The sequence below is a fragment of the Mandrillus leucophaeus genome, unplaced genomic scaffold (genome assembly GCF_000951045.1).
Source record: "Mandrillus leucophaeus isolate KB7577 unplaced genomic scaffold, Mleu.le_1.0 Scaffold643, whole genome shotgun sequence".
Classification (NCBI taxonomy): Eukaryota; Metazoa; Chordata; class Mammalia; order Primates; family Cercopithecidae; genus Mandrillus; species Mandrillus leucophaeus.
Window position 1 is genome coordinate 2,049,490 of NW_012106953.1, and position 20,612 is coordinate 2,070,101.

The 20,612-nt window shown below is 33.5% G+C and overlaps 1 protein-coding gene across 2 annotated transcripts in view; it reads right to left on the reverse strand.

Annotated features, from left to right (window-relative positions):
* Positions 1-20,612, reverse strand: part of CCDC82 (coiled-coil domain containing 82) — a 30,179-nt gene that overhangs the window by 7,888 nt on the left and 1,679 nt on the right. The window contains exons 2-6 of one of the 2 annotated variants that reach the window (XM_012000957.1): positions 16,890-17,635; positions 16,198-16,402; positions 8,746-8,838; positions 6,471-6,595; positions 4,516-4,686 (exon numbers count right to left, since the gene is read on the reverse strand). In XM_012000957.1, the coding sequence (XP_011856347.1) occupies positions 4,516-4,686; positions 6,471-6,595; positions 8,746-8,838; positions 16,198-16,402; positions 16,890-17,621 (1,326 nt within the window). In that variant the 5' untranslated portion in view covers positions 17,622-17,635. Of the gene's footprint in view, positions 1-4,515; positions 4,687-6,470; positions 6,596-8,745; positions 8,839-16,197; positions 16,403-16,889; positions 18,181-20,612 lie in introns of those variants that run through there. The other variant, XM_012000956.1, reaches the window with a different exon arrangement.

Consider the following 20,612-nt stretch of genomic DNA (forward strand, 5'->3'; position numbering starts at 1 on the left):
TATAATATATAGCATATATATGTTTTTTATATATATATATTTTTTTTTTCCCCCCAAGATGGAGTTTCGCTCTTTCACCCAGGCTGGAGTGCAGTGGCGCAAGCTTGGCTCACTGCAACCTCCGCATTCCGGTTTCCCTGCCTCAGCCTCCTGAGTAGCTGGGATTACAGGCACCTATTACCATACCCAGCTAATTTTTTTTGTATTTTTAATAGAGATGGCGTTTCACTATGTTGGCCATGGTCTCGAACTCCTGACCTCATGATCTGCCTGCCTCGGCCTCCCGAAGTGTTGGCATTATAGGCGTGAGCCACCACGCCTGGTCAATATATTTTTACCTACATTATTTTACCCACTGTAGAAAATGCATCAGAAAGGGCTCCAAACATGATGATGTGGTCAATCTTACTCTCATGGAGTGACCTAAGGAAAGAGTAAACTTCTTGCTGACTTATGTATTTGTGTCTGTACCTAAGTTCACTAATGGGTTATGCTTTCATGAGTACAAGTGGTATAGTTTTAATATTTATCTGTGTAACTTGTGTTCTGACAGAAAAATACACTTGTTTCCTGAAGCCACACTGCAAGGAAACATACAAGTGATGATAGATAAAACAGGAGTATGTTTCCAAAAATGAACAGAAGTTATATCACAACGATTGGCAACAATCCGGTTTAATGAGTTTTCTTGTGGAAAATTGAATTTTGGACATTTTACAACCCTCTTTAAATCTCCAAAAGTTTAAGAAAATCATGTTCAGATTTCTGTTCATGGCTCCGTAAAAACCTTCCTGCTTTTCAGATCATTAGAAGTAAACAGTTATTACTGTACATGGCTTGCTTATTAAAATTAACTTTTCCAATTCAACCTTATCATCAAAGCAGTCCTGGCAGTAATGACATTTCAGCAATTCAGTTGCTAATACTTCCAACTTTGTGTAAAAAGACAACACAAAAGTTGCAGTGACTATAAGGGTACCCTGTGTGTCTCCATTTCTGCCATCAAAGTAGACTGTGTGGGAGAACTCAGCTGCAGCTATTCTATATGACGTATAGGCATATGATAAAGTGATTTGTATTTCTATCACATGTATTCTGTATTTCCACAAAACAAGAGGAATTTATCTGTATAGCATTTTTAAGTTGAAATGAGAGGGAAGGAGAGGTGTTTAAAAATCCTATTTTTTTTCCTGTATGAAAAACAAGTATCCTTTAAAAATATTTAACATCATGGTTTACTTCTTTCCACTTCTAATTCCTACCCCTCTTGGCATCTACTTATCATCATATAGATCTATAAATCAAAAATTACCTTAAAATGTTCTTGTATTATTTTTTCCCAAAACATGATCACATTTTATAAGAAAGAACCTATATGGAAGGGCACCACTGCTGTAAAGTTTCACAGAATACAGTAGATGCAAAGGATAGGTGTAATACTCCAAGTGAACTTAACCCCTCACCCATTCCTGTTTTTAGTATATTGTTACAGCCCATTGTATTTCTTTACTATATGAATTGAAGTATACAGTATAATACAGCTTACACTGTAGGAATCAATTTGTATAAAGTACTAAAACAGGTAACATTAATCTATGATGTTAGAATAATTTCCTTAAATGTCCAGAAAAATATATTTAGAACAACTATAATTATCTAGTTCAATTTCCGTACATTAAGGAAACTATTCTAACAAGAAAATTAGTATAAAAAATACCATAGATAGAAAAATAAGTGCTGTGGTGAGTGTTCACAAAGCAGATGAGGAAGATGACATATAAATGATGACTGGTCCACTATGCAGGGTTAAGCACGGTTATATGAACTGATAAATATGAGACTGAGTCAGTTCAGTTATCAGTATGAACCAACTGATCGTACATATGTAAAAATTGGAAATGGAGCTAAAAATTATCACTGAATTTTCCTAAAGCCAAAGAAAGAATCTCATTTCTAATTTAACAGCTATATCGTATAGAGTGTAAATTAAATCTGGATAACAAACTGAGGCAAGGAAATATAATGAAACATGCACTATGCAGACTTGGTAATATTCAGCTAACTGTAGGTAGCTTTTTGAAGTATTTCTCTAAGCTCTTATTTATATGCAGAGGAGCCAGCTCCTTATGGAAGTTAAAGTATGAAGAATAAAGAAAAAAGATTCTCAAGGAAACAGTAAGTCTGGGGAAAAGTTTGTTTTCTGTTTCAGGGTCTTCAGAAACAGATAGTACAATACCAATCCAAAGGGTTCTATTTGCCCTTGTTTGGTTGGTTGGCTGTTTTTTGCACGGACATATTATACGATGCCATTTGCCTCAAAAATTATTGCTTCTTCTCACCTAATCCTAAGCATCTTAATGAGTCTGGATAGACTCTGGGCAAAACTAAATATAAATCCAAGATGGTTTTTAGTTCTCTCAAACTACCTTTCAGATTTCACAACTCTCTTTCATCCAGGTAATTTCCTTCTCATCTGTGTACTTAAACTTTATCAAAATCTGGTGGTTCAAGGCCTCTCATCTCAGTACCCTATCAATACTGCTGTTACCAAAATTACTCTTCCCTCACTAATTCCACTTTCCATCAAGACATCCTTTCTTTCAAAGAAGCTGAAGTAAGGAGAAAAGTTTTCTTATGAAACAAATTTGATGTTAAGTGAATTCCTTAAAAGTATTATTTGCACCCTCAAAAAGAACCCTAGTTAATCCTAAAGAGTCTCAATTTTATGTAACTACAAGCAGCAACACAAAATAAAGAATTAGTTTTCAAAATAACTTGAAAAGGTGTGGGGTTAGGAACAATCTCTTTAATGCTCTGGATCATAACTAGGTTTATTTTCCCTCCCTCCCTCCCTCCCTTCCTTTCTTTCCATATATGCATTTACATTGTATTGAAGTAGGATATAAAATAAATTTTAAGTCATTCTTCACGTTAAAGAAAAAATTACTGAAAAAAAATTTCATTTAAAAACAATCACACTCAACATACACAATAACTAACTTAACGTTTACATAGTTATATATGTATACACACATTTTTATCAGATGCCAAGACAGTGCAAATACTAATTACTATTATACTCTCAAATTAGCATTATTTATCAACTTCATGATTATACCATTTGCTTTTTACTGAACTGCTTTGCAAAAGATAAACTTATATACACTGAGTATGTATATAGCTTTGTGACTCTAGCTCTAAAAATCTAATATTTTTAAAAGATATATATTACCCCTTTTTTCCTCTAGGAATCTTACTTTCCATGAACTTACCAGTTTCAATGCAACCTTGATAGCATTGCATTTCATCATTTGATTTGAAAATACTTTGCCACTTTAAGAGTTATCAACTGGCATCTTAAGGTAGTTTTAATTACATACCCTTACATGCAGAATAAGCATTTTCCCATATATTTGTTAACTTTTATAGTTTTCTCTTATGTGACTGGCAATATTGATGTTCTTTGCTTTTAGTTCATGCTTTCAGTTTATTGCTTTTTAAATATTTGAATAACTATTTTATATAGAATCTTTACTGCTTCACAGGAATGTCAGAGCTCTAGAAGTGATTTTCTTACTCTACTTTCCTCTTCAGGATTAGCTACAGACAGCAAAGACCATGAATGTACAGCAATGTATTTGATCTACATAATAGAACATGGTCCCTAATGTATGAAATCACTTTTGCTAGGATTCCAAATATCTTATGTCATAAAAAGTCACAGATCAGTTTTTAAACAATGGGGAAATCTGCATATGACTATTAAATATACATATATTTATATTTTTATAGTGACATATCAAACAAAACATTACCGACCAATTCTGAATTCATTATCCCCATAAAAACCTTCTAAGTCATTCTTGCAACCCAGATCTCTCAGAGGGATCTGGTCAACTACTGCTCAATAATACTGAGAAATCACTACCCAGTTTAATAGAAGAATTCAGATAAATATTATATTTCCACCTCAATAATTGACTGAGAGGATTCAGAGCCAACTTCGGGTCTCTACTTCTCTAAACATACACCTCCTGCATGGATATGTAGACTCACAAGAAAAAGCTCTCAGTATTTTTGCATTTATAAATGTAATTTTCGCATTTGTAAATGCAGCAATCTTATAAAGATTGAAAAAAATAAATAGAAGTTGTCAGCATCTGTGCTTTTTATCATTTCACATTATACTGCTATGCTCTTGTCTAAAAAACACTTACTCTTCAATTTTTTCTATTCATACAGAATTAATAGCATCTTAACTATGTGGTGATTGCTCTAGACTCAGACATACTTCTAACAGAGTCTAGTTGAAGTACAGTGTTTTTTGAATTTTCTCATATTAGATGAACAGCTATCTTCCATTATTTACTTGTGGGTTGCCAATTTGGTGGACTATATGCCAAAAATGTTTCCACTTGGGTCAAATTTTCCTTAGGATACTTAGGGTTATCTGTGCAAGTTTATGAACGAAAAATTTCTAAATACTGAAAATTAAAATTAGAGGGAAGAAAATACCTGTTTATCATGGGACATGAAATTATCTATTTTCATGGTCCTGGTGTTATACAACTTTCCTGATAAATGCACTGAATATTTACAGTAGCGATGCAGTCCACAAGCCTGGCAGGAACAGTTTTCAGGATTCTTCAAACGAATACTTACATTACAATAATTTTCCACCCGCTCCTGAAAACAAAAAATATAAAAAACGTTTAAAAGATAAAGAATAAAAATAAAAATAAAAATAATCTAATCAAATTAAAACATCTTAGGAATCACAATATAAAGAGATATAAGAGCAAAACACCCTGGCATTTCTTACTTTAATATTGAGCACACAGTAGGTATTTTACAAGATACGTTTAAATAAAAAAATTTATAATCTTGGCTATAGCATGAAAATAAACCAGACTAGGAAAAAACTAGTTTCATATCTCTTACACTTATGTGGTTGCTACTTCTTTTCCATTTCTCATCTCTAATTAGTGTTAATGAGGTATCAGTTAATAACAGAAGCAGCAACAACGTAGGATGATATAAGAAAAGTAATTCAAGTAGGCTAGTTAAAACTTGAGAAAAAAAATCACATTCACTTTCCATTGTATGAATTATATATTTTCCACAAAAATATTCCAGAAATAATTCAATCCTCCTTTGATAACTTACTGCAGTCCTGTGGGAAAAAAAAGTTGGCACTAGGACTGCCATGTGTCCGGTATTCACATGGACAGTTTAATAGCTCAGTTATCAATGAGTAAACAAACTAAGAAAACACTTGGTATTCACAAATAAGCTTCATTATTAAGCTATGAAGTTACTTGTCCCTGAGTATTTCTGCTTATGTTCTAGGCCTGTGCTAGATACTACTATTCTAATTGGTAGCATAGATTAGGTTTTAATACAGTATTTGAACTGCAAACAATGAGCATATTAGCATGGTTACTAAACCACATTTATATCCTCTACCAGCTGGATGGTAATTAAGTATCCAATATACTGACAGTTTACTTTTTATGTTATATGATTGAAAACTACATTTTCTGGTGGTCAACTTTTCATATTTTTCATACTTCATGGCACTTTATGACATGTATTACTTACAGGCTGAAACTCAGGCTGAATAAATAATCAATCACCTTCCTTTCCTGCTTCTGCTGTACTCCATGGAAGCACAAGTTAAGATGAAACCTTTATTGACCTCTATCAGCTCAGTTCTCTGAGTGACTACCATCAGCAGAGCACCCCTGATGACTAACACTGGATACATAAGTGAAAATAAACTTCGTTGGGTTAAGCCATTGGGATTTTATTGTTGGTTTGTTTGTCATATTCTTTATCTTTTGTAGCATAACCCAGCTTATCCTAATTAAGATCTTACTGAATCATCTGTGTCTCAATTTTCAGCTAATACTTCTTGGTATCTTACAGTTATTATTCCAACATCATATTATCCAAATTCAGTATAACTCACCACAATATGGTATCATAAGACGTAAACAAGTGTTTCATAAACAGAGCTTCATAGAGTAAAACACGAATTTAGGGAAAATTGTATTCCATATCCCCCTTTGAATATTTATAGTATAAATTCACATGTAATACTTGGGAAAAGTCTTCCAGTAAAGAAACAAGCTTACATTAAATCCACTGGTTCCCAAATTTCTTTGGCTATGGAACTCTCTTTTCTGACATAACAACACCCTGTGAGACAATCTCCTCATTTTAAAAGATGGGCTAAGCCCTGGATATGTTCTAAAGTTATTCATCATTTGGAACCACTTAATTATTGGATAGATATAGTTAATGTAAATGATTAAAACAATAATAGCTTTTAGAAGATGTGAGAAATAATAAGCTGATTATTTAACAAAGAAATGCCAATATTTTAAAAGTATTCAGTCTGGATTTTAAACTCCTGAGAGGTTTGCTGCCTCCACCCCCAAGAAGAGATTCAAAAACAAACTGTATACCTTATATTGGTCTTTCCAACGACTTCTAGATACTAAACTCTCTAGACGAGGCTGAACAAAGCGGTTATCCAAATAATGAAGAGATGTTAGCATATCTTTTGCATATGATTTTTGCCTTGTGCCATCTGTTCAGAGGATAAACAATAAAAAAATCATTTTGTTAATAAGAAATATTTAAACAATTTAATACTTAAAAATTTCTTCCTAACTTGGTTGGAAGCATTTAAATTAGGAAAAAAATATTTAAAAAATCATTCCCTCAGAACATTAAGAAAAAACAGGACAGGCCAGGCACAGTGGCTCACGCTTGTAATCCCAGCACTTCAGAGGCCGAGGCGGGCGGATCACTAGGTCAGGAGCTCGAGACCATCCTGGCTAACACAGTGAAACCCCATCTCTACTAAAAATACAAAAAATTAGCCAGGCGTGGTGACGGGCGCCTGTAGTCCCAGCTACTAGGGAGGCTGAGGCAGGAGAATGACGTGAACCCGGGAGGCGGAACTTACAGTGAGCCGAGATCGCACCACTGTACTGCAGCCTGGGTGACAGAGCGAGACTCTGTCTCAAAAAGTTCTCTTTGTAAGCATCAAGCTTTAACATTATTTTCTGATAACAAAAAAAGCCAGAAGAAAAAGCTTACCAAAATATCTTTTATTCTCTTATACAAAACTGACATGAAATTAGCCCCTGAATTCCAGATAAAGTTCAAACTTCTGAATAGGCTTTCAGGGCTGTCTACAATGGACTCTATTCTACTGATCCCATGGTAACTCCTTGTATCAACAAATCAGAATACTCTTTTCTGTCTAGGCCTTTTCCTCATTCTTCTTTAGCATGCTGCAATCATTACTGCCTTCCTGATTTGGTTCATAGTATATTCTCTACATATATCTGTCATAGTATGAATTTAAGCCTTATTTTTCTGTCTTATTTGAAGTTTTATTAATTTATTTAGCTAATGAATTTATCATGTTTCTTTAAATAACCACAAATTCAAACACCTTACCAGGGCTTACAAAGCCCTTCTGTCCTCAGCCTACTCCTCCAAGCTCCTCTCTTTCCCTTCTTTCCTGTCTCATTCCACTTCAGCCACACAGGCCTTCTAGTTGTTCTTGAACACAGCAAACTTATTCTTTCCTAAATGCCTTAGCACCTCCTTTACCCTCTGCTAAGCAAGTAGTCCAAGTATTACTTGTACCCTTTGTTTCATTCAGGTTTCTATTTAAAAGTTACCCCAAGAGGCCTTTTTTGACCAATGTAACTAGTATATAACATAAACTTTACCTTCCCTTATTCTCAATCTTCTTACCCTATTTTATTCTTTTTTTTACAAGAACTAATTACTCATTGAAATCATATTATGTTATATTTTGTTTACTCATTCATTGTCTGTCTCTCCCATTAGGCTGTAAGTAACATGAGTGCAGGAATCTAATATATCTTAAGTCACTGTCATATCCCCCACCCTCAAATAATGCCTAGCTTATAGTAGGCATTCAATAAATGTGTTCAATATATTGTAAATGAAATCTTATTTGGCAATTAGTTATTCAACACAATATATTTATAGTCTATTAAATGCTAGATTCTGTGCTAGATGCAAGAGAAATGGGGATATATATATATCCCCATATATATATATATACACACACACACATATAAAGAAATTTACTCCTTCCCATGCACTATGACAAGGGAAGAAAGCAAAAATACATTTTCAATACAAGATGAAAAGTGCATATAAATGAGTACTGAGTACTACCACACTCAGAATGATGGTGGCACAAATGAGAATGACAAATATTATGTGAATGGGTCATAGATAGATTCATAGTAGAAACGTTTTTATACTCATCTAAAACATCTGGGACAAAAAGGGATTCTATTCTAAGAAGAAACAGCATGGACAAAGGCACAAAAGCAGAAAACAGCATGGAACTTTTAATGAAATTCAGAGCTCAGGGAGGCTGGGTTTGGCACATGGGTATTAAGACACTCTGCTGTTTTAGGTGTTATACTGTCAAATTCACTGTTAACTCTCTAAGGGCAAGGACCTGTCACAAACTTACCTTCCACATATCTCAGATAATGAACACTAACAAGCATTTTACATGAATGGAGTTTTGATGTAGTTGATCCTACAGGGAAAACATTGGAAGGTCTTACAAATGATCATCGACGGTTTTGTTTAATCTACATAGTTTTAAAAGTGAGGTTGTTTTAAAATTGGAAAAATAAATAAAAACCAATTGTTTCATTTATAGTATTAACTTACCATATAATGTTCCAAGAAAAGATTTATCTAAAGCATTGATCAGAAGAGCCTTCACAACTGTTTCAAAATGAGTATAGTGGTCACTAAAAGAATCTGAAATTAATTTTAAATATATATTAGAACAGAGCAGACAAAATAATTTCTTGAATACAATAGGTTCCATTCTCCAATGCTAAGAAATTAAAACTATAGACAGCAGAAACAGCTTAATCATCCTAATTTTATAGCTTCCTCGATGACTTGTCTAGTCACGGAGCAAATCTCCATTTTCCAAACTTATTGGCTTCCAATCCAAAGTGTCTAGTTGTAATTTCAAATCTTCACTTCCCGAACTTAAGAAAACTGTTCAGAGAATATTAAAATATGTTGTAAAAAAATAAAAATTGTCCCTTGAACACCTGTATTTGTCAATTTGAGAGAACAAGAGAGAAAACCTCCAAAGACAGATTAATATGTCTTATTCTATAAAACACGTTACATATGAAATTGTCCAGGGAACTGCTACCTTAGCCAGAACCCCAAAGGCTACAAAAACTTCATTTCCCTTTTCATGCTGCCCCAGATTTAGGATTTTCTACAGCAGTTTAGAAAACCTGTCTATTTCCTTCCCCATACCACATATTTAAGCCCACTTTCTCACTAACCAAATCTCATACATGACATCACCTGTTGTGACAGGCCAGGCACTGGTTAAGAGAGAAGATTCCTACTATTCTCATTACTTTTGGATCAGAGTTTATTATGACTGTGGAAATGTTCTCTATCAACCACGACCCCTTCCTTGATCCAACAGTCACTGTAGAATACAGTGCCCCTGCTCGGGGCACCTGTGAGGACACATTAAGGGCAGACTGAGTATTTCAAGAAATATAGATGATGTCTGACAAGCGATTAAAGCAAAATAAGACCTATCATTAGCAACCATGGATAGATTTTGACTCTTCTTCCACTTGAAGTAAAAAGAAAGATGGGATTCAACATAGAAAACCCTCGTCATTTATATTTTAGTTACTCAAAGGGCTGTGTAACTCTTTCAGACTTTAAGGTACATTTTAGTATGCATTCTTTTCTAAGGAGACACCTATAGAAGTGCTAAAGAGATAAAAAAAAAAAGGTAATACTAAAAATCAGTGACAATAGCAGATCATTTGGCTATTAGCCTTTAGATAGCCTATGATCAAAGGCAATAATCATGGCCTTTAATGAATGTAATATTTTCTTAAAAATCAGTAGAGCATAATTAAAAAATGAAATAATACTTCAATAGAATTTAACTTTGACTAGACTGTTATCAAACTCTGGATATAATATTGGGCAATTTTATTTGCGTTAAAATCCATGCAAACTGTATGTATAATAGCATTTCTCAAATGGTATTAAGAGACACTGGGAATATTAACAGATGTGTTGAGAAACAAACCAAATTCATCCCATGTGCACCTAAGTTTAACTATCATACAAGTTGCAATAGAATATTTCATCCTACTGAATGTATCATTCTTGACTGTCCCTATGTCCAATGCTACTTATCTGTTACAGTCTTGAGAATTGCTGCTCTATTTCAAAGACCCTGAGAGGAAATGAAAAGGGCAGAAATCAAAATCATTTGAGGAGTTTTGTCCCTAAGATTCTTTTTTTTATCAGTGTGTAACAGAACGCACTTCAAAAAAGTCAGGAAAAAGGCTTCTATTTAATTATGCTTGAGCGGACTGGTGGATGGTAGTGGGATAATCCTCCTGGAATTTCAAATTGAAAAATATTACTGAGCAAAATATATGCCAGGCATCATTGTAAGCATTTTACATGCATTGCTTTATTTTTCACAACAAGCCTGTGGGATACTACCATTACCCTAGATTCATTTCTGGTTGAGAAAAGTGAAATATAGAGAAGATGAAAAACTTTCCTAAGACCAAACAGTAAGTTTCGGAACTAGGGCTGGAACCCAGTCTAACTCCAGATTTCATGTTCCTATCCCCTAGTTAAATATTACTATACATGGTAGATTTGATATATGTCACAACACAAAATTCAGACTTGGATGGAAAACTGGAGAAAATAAAATTCAAATCTCCCATTTCAAGAAAAATGGCATTCTCAGTGACAAAATAACTTATCCAAGGTGATACAATTAGACGGAGGCAAAATGAGGCTTAGAGCTCAGCTCTCCTCCAGAGCTTTTCTCATAGTGCTTTAATCCCTATATTGAATGAGCTTCTATGGAATGTCCCAGGAATATTGTTTTAAACAACATTTTAAATATTTTAAATAAGCTTTCCCATGACTATTTTAAAAAACTGGAAAAAGCATAAAAAAGGAAACTATATTTGTGTTTATGCATAACTTATTTTTTTCTAAAGTAGTTAATCAATTTCCTTATAGCCAATCATTTGGTAGTCTCATCATTCTTCGTTGATTTCCTTGTATCCTATACCACATACTAATTTCACATATATGCCAAGATTTTGTTTTTTTAATACCATCTGCCTTTCCTACTGGTCTGGCTGTCATTCTTCAGAATTGTTTTGCAAAGTTTAACCAAAAAAATTAGTTTCAGAAGACATAACTTCTTGTTCTACGCATATTACCTTTCAGAAACATGCTTGTCTCTCTGCTTATCCATGTTTTCTGTTCTGTTTCACAGTGAAGTGTATTTTTTTTATCTACAAAGCTGTGCTTTTCTTCTAAATAGTAGGCTTAGGAAGTTTACTTTGGTTGCCATTGTAGATGGAATTTTTCCTGATTATATCACTTAATTATTGTTAGTATGCAAGAGAACCACTGAGATTTACATACTGTGAATCTGGTGATTTTTCTGAGATCTTTTACCAATTTAAAAATAGATTATCTTGGATATTTCTGGGAGATAAGTTTCCTGGGACACTACAGAGCTGGAGATGGACACTGTTAAAGGATTCCTGGACACTATCTCTGCTTTCTCCCACAACCCCAAGGAAGATGTGGTCTTGTTAGTGCTAAATTTATTTCAAGAACCAAGAGAATGTTTACAAATATTCACTTAGGTAAAAGCATGTAGATTCTTGACGCACTTTCTTCTGGAATGGAGGTATCAGCCTAGTATATGAGGCAAAGGCATAGCAAGGAACTGATTTCTTTTTCTACTTTAACATTATCTCCCCCATCTTCATCCCTGTAGGGCAAAAAGAATGTGATGCAAGCCATGAAAAGATATGCTATATCTACTCCTGCTTTCAAAGTATTTATATCCCTTCTCTTAACTTCTGTATCCTTGGATAAGTCAGAAACTTTTAGTTTATATGTGTGTACATAATACACACACATCCACACACACATATACATAATGTTCAAATGTCTTTTCTTTTTCAATAGTTATATTTCGTTTTCATGTCTTGTTGCATTTTCCAAAACATCTAGAACAAAGTTAGTAGAAAATATTTTTGTCATGTTCCTCATTTTAAGTATGCTGTTGTCTCTTGGTTTAAAATACAGTCATGTAAAGGACGTATGTTCCTATTACTAATTTTTTAACAACTGCTTTTCTTTTTTTTTTTGAGACAGAGTCTCGCTCTGCCGCCCAGGCTGGAGTGCAGTGGCCGAATCTCAGCTCACTGCAAGCTCCGCCTCCCGGGTTCACGCCATTCTCCTGCCTCAGCCTCCCGAGTAGCTGGGACTACAGGCGCCCGCCACCGCGCCCAGCTAGTTTTTTGTATTTTTTAGTAGAGACGGGGTTTCACCGTGTTAGCCAGGATGGTCTCGATCTCCTAACCTCGTGATCCGCCCGTCTCGGCCTCCCAAAGTGCTGGGATTACAGGCTTGAGCCACCGCGCCCGGCGCCACAACTGCTTTTCTTAAAAGCCAGGTATGGACATTGAATGTTACTGACGTTTCTCCTAGAATCTCAATAAATTACATGATTTTTTCTCTACTGATATATTACTGTAATATATTAATGACTTCTAATATTAAGCCATTTTTATAGTTCTAAAAAGAATGAATAGAGATCTTTTTCTTTATTCTTGTAATTACAGAAACAGTTCATACATCTGTTTGCAAAACTATTTTCATCAATTTATTAGGAACGTGGGCCTCTTTAATCTACATAAATGTGTTATGTGTTATGAAAATACCTCAAGAATACTTTCTTCTATAATAACTTTGAATTCATCTTATGTTTTCCCATCCAAAAATATGGTGATTTTTAGTATTCAAATTTTCTTTTACATATCTAACTAAAGTTATACAATTTTCTTCCTTTACATTTTCATTTGTTCTGTATTTCTGCCACCCCCTCCCCCAAATTTGTGAAATAGGGTCTTCGTTTCTAGTCCTTTATTATCTTCTCCTTTACAACTATTTTTTTTTCTTCTCTACCCTAGAACTTCTTAACTATCTCCTGTCACTCATGAGAGTTTCTGTACTGTTAATTCTGCTATCAACTGCTTTCAATAGACTTTATTTCTGACTTCACATTTAAAAATTTTTGGCAATTCTTATTTTAGCTAGCTCCCTTTCACCTCAAATTGTTCTCTCCTTATAACTTCTTTTTCATAGACTGTATAGCAAATGTTTTATAGCATTTTCTTGTTTCCTTTAATGAAACACTTTTCACAGTTATTTTCTTCCTCTGAGTCTACCTTTACCTTATACTGCAATAAATTTCACAGGTACTTTTTACTTATCCTAGAACAAGGGAAAGTTCTAAAATTTAATATTTAACATAAATGGTTCTGAGTCTGTTCTTAGGCCCATTCTTTATCGTGTTAATAGAATGATTTTCTTTAATTAGTAGATGGAGACTAAGTGGATGTTCACTTAGTCTAGTTTCCAGTGTTCTAGCAAGGCATAGTAGACTTAAACGTATTCTACTCTTATTTCTACTACTTGATTCTGTCACTCTGAATATATGATAGAGTACTAGGTAAATAAGGTATCCACAAATCTGAAGATTTTTCCTCTTTACCTGCATACAATATTTTTAGCGTGTGAACTATGTAAGCGTGATATGCAATGGACCACTGCTATTTTGTCCTCTTACTCCCTACTGTATCTTTTCCAAGAATTGTAGTTTCAGAATAAATATAAAGAGACACTAACAGGGATTGATAATAAAAGAAAAAGACTATGACTGTCTTCAACTATGTAGCAAGAGGGAAACTAGTCTGTGGTGCATCTCTCAGAGCCAAATGGCAGGTAGGAAATTACATAAAAGGTACTAAAAAATGAGCCCTGTTGTAAAGTATGAACTACTGTTAATAATAATTGTAACAGAAGTACCAAACTAATAAACGAGGTTAATAATAGGAGAAACTGTGTATGTGAGGGGGTATATTTGAACTCTGTACATTCCATTCAATATTTCTGTAACTCCAAAACTGCCCGTAAAAAAACCAACAACTAAAAGGTGTAGAGAAGTTGAAGTTCCCATATGCTAGCCTTTTATTTCCATTAATTGGCAGGAGTTGATATGAGTGGGCATCTCTCAGCAAATGTTCTATCACATTCTAGATAACCCAGAATAGGATATCTCCTAACTGAGTATCCCTTTAATTTAAATGTCCAGGTGGCAAGTGAACCAGTGCCTATTGATATAAGGAAAATATTCATTAACTTACTGTATAGAGATAACTGTAACTGGCATCTCTGTAACTGCCAAATTTCTTGAAATTTGATTCATATCTCAAAATCCACTATTTTATTATAAATCATGAGATATAAATCAAGTCATGTTATGCTTTATTTTAGTCAATATGGCCTTTTCTGAAATATTTGGAAAGAATGCACTTAAAGAAAAAAAATAAAAATGTATCCATCCAACAGCCTGTTTCTACCAGAGTTGTAAAACATCATAAAAACAATCTTTGAAATTTTGTAGAATTATAGGAATCATAATAATAATAAATATAGCTTACATTTTCAGGTTCCAAGATTTATATTTTCATGTAAGTAACGTCCTATCTTTGATAGGTTTCACTGTTTGAGAGAAGCTTCAAAAGGTCTGATAAAACCAACGGTTCTCAAAGTCTTTGTCTGCAGATCCCTGATAGTGCCCAAGTCCATTTAAGGAAATCTGTGATTTCAAGTAATAAGACAGCTGGCCCCTTAACTTGAATCATGGCGGTAGCATCAAACTACTAGTAATCATTACTGTCATTACTGCTATGCACTCACAGTAAAAAAGTCACTTTCACTTAAGAATGTCCTCTTTGAACTAGTAAAATTATTAATTGTATTAAATCTTGAATCTGAAGTATACACCTTTGCAGTATTCTATAGGATGAAATGGAAAGTGCATAAAAAGTACTTATACTGCATACCAAAGTACAATGATTGTTTTGAGGGAAAAACACCTGTGCAACTGTGTGTGCTGGGAGGAAGCCTCATTTTTCATGAAATACCATTTTTATTTGAAAGAAGGAGTGACAAGCTCTGGTTATTCAGACTTGGGAAATCTGTCAGACTTTTCTCAAAAAAGAACAAAGTAAGCCTGTCAGTTCAAAAAGAACAATTCACAGTGTTTTGTCACCAATGAAAACAATCAAGCTCTAAAGCAGAAATCAGAATTTTGAAAAACTTATATGTGCTATTCTGAGCCTGACAGCTTCTCAATACCTGAGAAATATTCTCATGGGACTGGTGGTGATATTAATGAATATAATTAAAAATATATATAATGAAATATGTCAATATTTTGGAGGATCTGTATCATCCAGTGAACCAGTATTTTCCAAATGACCGATGCATTTTATCACAAAATCATGCGTGGGGAAATGATCTATTTAAACTGCAAGATAGACCAATGGTTGTAATGCAAGCACTAAAAGTTCATTTATATGGTTTTGAATTCCATATTACCTTTAAGAAAGCAGTATCATTTGTCAAATTTTGGCATAGTATCAAATGAGAATATCAACAATTATTTAAAAAATACTATTAAAATACTCCTCCCTTTTCCAGCTACCTGTGTGAGGCAAAATTGTTTTCATACACTTCAACCAAAACAACATGTCACAACACACTGAATATAAAAGCAGATAAAATTATCTAGCTGGCTTCTATAAGTTAGACATTAAAGATTTACAAGAATGTAAAACAATGCCATTTATCACATTTTGGGAAAAATACAGTTACTTTTCATAAAATTGTTATTTACATTAATGTAATAAATTTACTAAGGGTTATTTTAAATGAATTAATAAATATATTTTAAATTTCTCAGTTTTGATTTCCACAATGGTAAACATTGACAGGCATAACTCATTGAAGTAAAGGTGTGTTGGGGGTTAATAATTTTAAAAAATGTAAATGTTTCCTGAGACCACTGGAATAAACTATCAAACTGACAAGGTTATCTGAAAATGAAACCACAGTTCCTAGTCAATGATTCAGAACATGATATTAAAAGGCTAATTTGATACTTGATATAATATCATAAGAACAACTCATGAAACATTTTCTTAATATTGAACTTACAAAGAGAATTCTGTTTTACTAATTTCAGTTGTGATGTAGTTAATTTTTCTCCTTGTTGGTTTTTATTCTCTTCATCACTCTCCTCATCTTGCACTACAAAGTCATCCATACTATAATCATCTCCATCTTCATCAGGTTCATAATCATCCTCTTCTTCCTCCTCATCATCTTCATCACTGCTTGGGCAGGATTCCTTTTCAGAGCCCTAATTAATTTAAAATAAATGCTTCAGTAAATTGTGCCATTAAAATGGTAAGTTGGATATAAAATTAAAATACTAAATCTGAGAGCAAAAAATAATCCATAGAAATTAACTTCATATTTTAAAGTTAAAAATAATTTTATCATATTAAATGGTGAACTTCTGAAATTATTAATAAGAAGAATATACCTTGGTTAAGTGATGTAAAATGTTTAAAATGGACATTAGAATTATAAGAAGTTAAAAACAAGAAAGATCATATAAAATAACAAACAGTCTTTCAATTTTAAAAAAGGATGGACTGAGGCTCATGATAAAATAGTATATTACATACAATAGTGTAATCAAACATGTTCAAGAATACTTGTGATTAAAGAATAAATTCTACAATTACTGAGGAACGGAACAGACTCAGCACTTTGATTTATATATAAAATACTTCAAGAAAAAAACTGAAAAACAATAACCAATCCAACAAAATATAACACACCTCAAAATCTCTACCACTATTGCGTCTCAGACGAGATCTTTGTTTTGAGAGTTCTTTGAGCTTCTGAAGTTGTTCTCGCTTTCGTGCAGCTAATGTTTTTTCAGGAGTTTTTGGCTCCATTTCCACTGAAGAACCTTCATCTTCAACCACTCTACGTGGACGTTTAACACCCACTTTTCTAACTAGGATATCGCTGTCATCACTCTCATCACTGTCACACATCACAGAGGACAGCCTTTTTCTTTTTCCTCGCTTGATGTGTTCTTCTTCTAAATCATCCTCTATTATTTGTCCAGTTTGTTTGTTGAGATCATTATCCTCTTGACTTACATGTTTTTCCTGATCTTGTAAATCAATATTCCCATGTTTGGTTTTGTTAGTTTCTTCTCCATATGTTGAACTGTTGCCAGTGTTAATGAGACACTTACTGTTGTTTCCTTCACTTTCAGTTTTACTTAAGTTAAGCTCTCTTTCACTTCCTGGTGTTTTATTACAATCAAGTCCCTTGTTACTATCAAGCTCTTCATCATTTTCAAAACTTTCGTAATTATCAACACTTTCACCACTATCAAGCTCTTCACTATCAAATTCTTCACTATCAAGCTCTTCATCACTATCAAATAATTGTGAGATACTACTTCTTTTAGTTCGCCTCCAATCAACTCGAGATTTCTGCTCAGGCACGTGACTTTTAGAATTTTTCCTTGTTTCAGGTCTTCTAACATGTATCATTTTCACTTAAGCTTCTACAAAATAAAGTTGTTAGGAATATAACAGTGATAACCAGATTAAAGCAATGAATGCATTTATGGTACAAATTATATTTATTTGGCTTTATTGAATGGTCCACAAAGGCAAAATCACATGAAATACCTGAGTGAAGATGGTAGAACATTAATTTAACAAATAATTTACTGAATGCCTATGAAATAATTAAATGAATATCTATTCTGAATTATGTTGTATGTTGTGCTGAAAGGGATACATAGAAAAATCATGGTCCTGTCCTTCAGAAGATTATAATCTATGTGCAGAACTAAAATATCTAAAACATATAATAATTAAGAAAATTTCAAGGTAGTATTTGGTATCAAATGAATAACATAAATAACTGCAATAAAAGTGGAAAGATGCAGGGAGATCAGTAAGGCAAGTGCTTCACTTTATCTTGAACAGATGTGATCTGATAGCATTCTGAAGGATTCATTGTATTTGAACAGAAAGAATGAAAGAAAAAGGGATGTCAGGCAAGTAATATGGTAAGGGCAAAACTCTGGCTTTAAGAAAGAAGATGGTATGTTCAGTAAGTAAGTGTGGCTTAAAAGGTATACAAAAAGAGTTTTATGCTGGAAAAAAGGAGAAACGAATAGAAAACTGAAAGGGATTACCAGGATGACTCACCCTGTAGGCAAAGGATTCTGAATACAGAAATGATATAAAGTATAAAAGATCAATTTACACGAAGACAGTTATAAAGTAACAAATGACATAAAAAAGAGAGCAGTGTAAAATTGAGAGATAATCCACTAAGACTGTAGCCTCTTTATACCTTAGAAAAATGGGAGTGGCTTTCCCCTCAAAGTTAAAGATACAATATAACCAATAGAAAACTTAACTAGTAATCCAATAATGTAGTTAAGTGAATGAAACAAATAAGTTTCACGGCAAAGCAGAGCATGGTATTGGGAAGGAAAACAAAAGCTGTCAGTATATCATTTAGAAAAGAATGAACTCCATTAAAATTATCACAAGTATATATTAAAAGAACAATTAGTGACAGGTAAGATAACTAGAAAATAAAGTAACATATGTACTTCTGTGGTTGTCAAAGAATAGAAATATGACAATGTAATGAGACTGACCTCATAATACATGTGTTAGAGGTATACATTGAACTGACAGCTATCCCCACCAAAGAAATCACCTTATGAGGCGGATTATTCCAATATTTCCACCACAGTACAGAATATTCCTGGAGTCTTTCTATAAACCACACACTATAAAAAATCTAAAAATATGAAAATAATCATATTTCATTTTTTATCCCAAACAGTGACTTTACCCACTTAATTCACTTGTCTCGGTTATAAAGACCTGTTAGCAGCTTGCAGAAATGAAATTCAACTTAAGAAGACGAGAATTAACTATCAGTAAAAATATTCAAAAAATGTGCTACAAATTCTGAAGGTAATTACAAAAATTCAATGCCAAACAGTTTTTGAGCAATGGGATGGTGTTTCTAGCTTTCCAAGAGGATTACTTTTTTCCTACAGATTGTGGAAGAGAAGATATAGCTCATTTAATTGTACAAATTCTAGTACGTTTATACGGCAATAAGATTTTCTGTATAATGGTTTACACCTCATGTAAAATCAGAACAGGGCTGCCAAGATTATACGGCAGAAATTATAGGGTGTAGGATGAAGTATACCTTTCATTTTTTTAAGAGATAGGTCTTGTTCTGTTGTCCAGGCTGGAGCGCAGTGGCATGATCATAGATTACTGCAGCCTTGAACTCCTGGGCTCAAGCGATCTTTCTGTTTCGATTTTTAAGTTTTTTGTAGAGATGGAGGTCTCACTATGTCCTAATCTCCTGGCCTCAAGTGATCCTCCCACCTTGGCCTCAGGGCTGGAATTACAGGCATGAGCCACTGCCCAAAGTATAACCTTATGACAGTAACTGCTATAAAATATAACCAGCATTGTAATAGCAATCTAACAAATTCTGGTCAACAGGGCAGTCTGCTATTTGAAATTATCCTTGGGTTGCATCTTACAAAAGGTTTATATTAAAATCAACAAAGATGAAAATTGTGTGTAGTCAAAATAACCTTTTAAAAAAACCTCTATATTACTCTTAAAGTATGGTTTTGTGTACACTATACTGCGTTACAATACATCCACCCAGTTCCTCCTCCAGGTTTTAAATAGCTCACTGTTTCTTTGGTTAAGCACCACATGAACTAAGCATCCTATATTATTAAGCCATATAGTACAAAAAAGTATTTGTAAACACATAAATTTGCATAAGCTAAGTGTGCATATGTGCACGTGCAGTATATCACATTGTAATAACAAAGTATGGCTTTCTAATAAACATGTTTGAATTGGGAAAAATAATGAAAAAACATTTATGAAAACAATGACAAATACGGTTGCAGTAGATACACTAAAACAAATATGGACAGTAAAGAACATTAAAGTGAAAGATGATTTTTATTAGTACCCAAAAGCAAATTCATATACAATAGATGATGATCTTCCAAAACTATAACATGCCCAGAATGTCAGTTATTTATCATGAAACTGGTGATTCCTATGACAATGGTGGAAATGATTAAGAATGTCACACTATTAAAAACTTATGACTGCACAGTTAAGCTATAAAAGAAACTTTAAGTTTTTAGTGCATTTTCACATTGATTTTTAAATCCTGACAATGATCTTAGAAGGAAGATATCTATATTTATGTATAAATATCAAAGCCAAGGACATACAATTTAAATGACTTACCGAAGATCACGCAGCTTGTTGGTGACAGAGCAGGGATTAGAAATCGGGTCTCTTGATTCCCCGTCCCGTGCCACACAATGACTGCTGCCAATATCATATTTGTACAAGGTAGTAAAAATTAAGCTCTTAAAAATCATTATTTTATCTCTCATGCTATATTTTAGTTTCAGAAAAATAACGATTAAATGGTTTAGTTTACAAACACGCTTT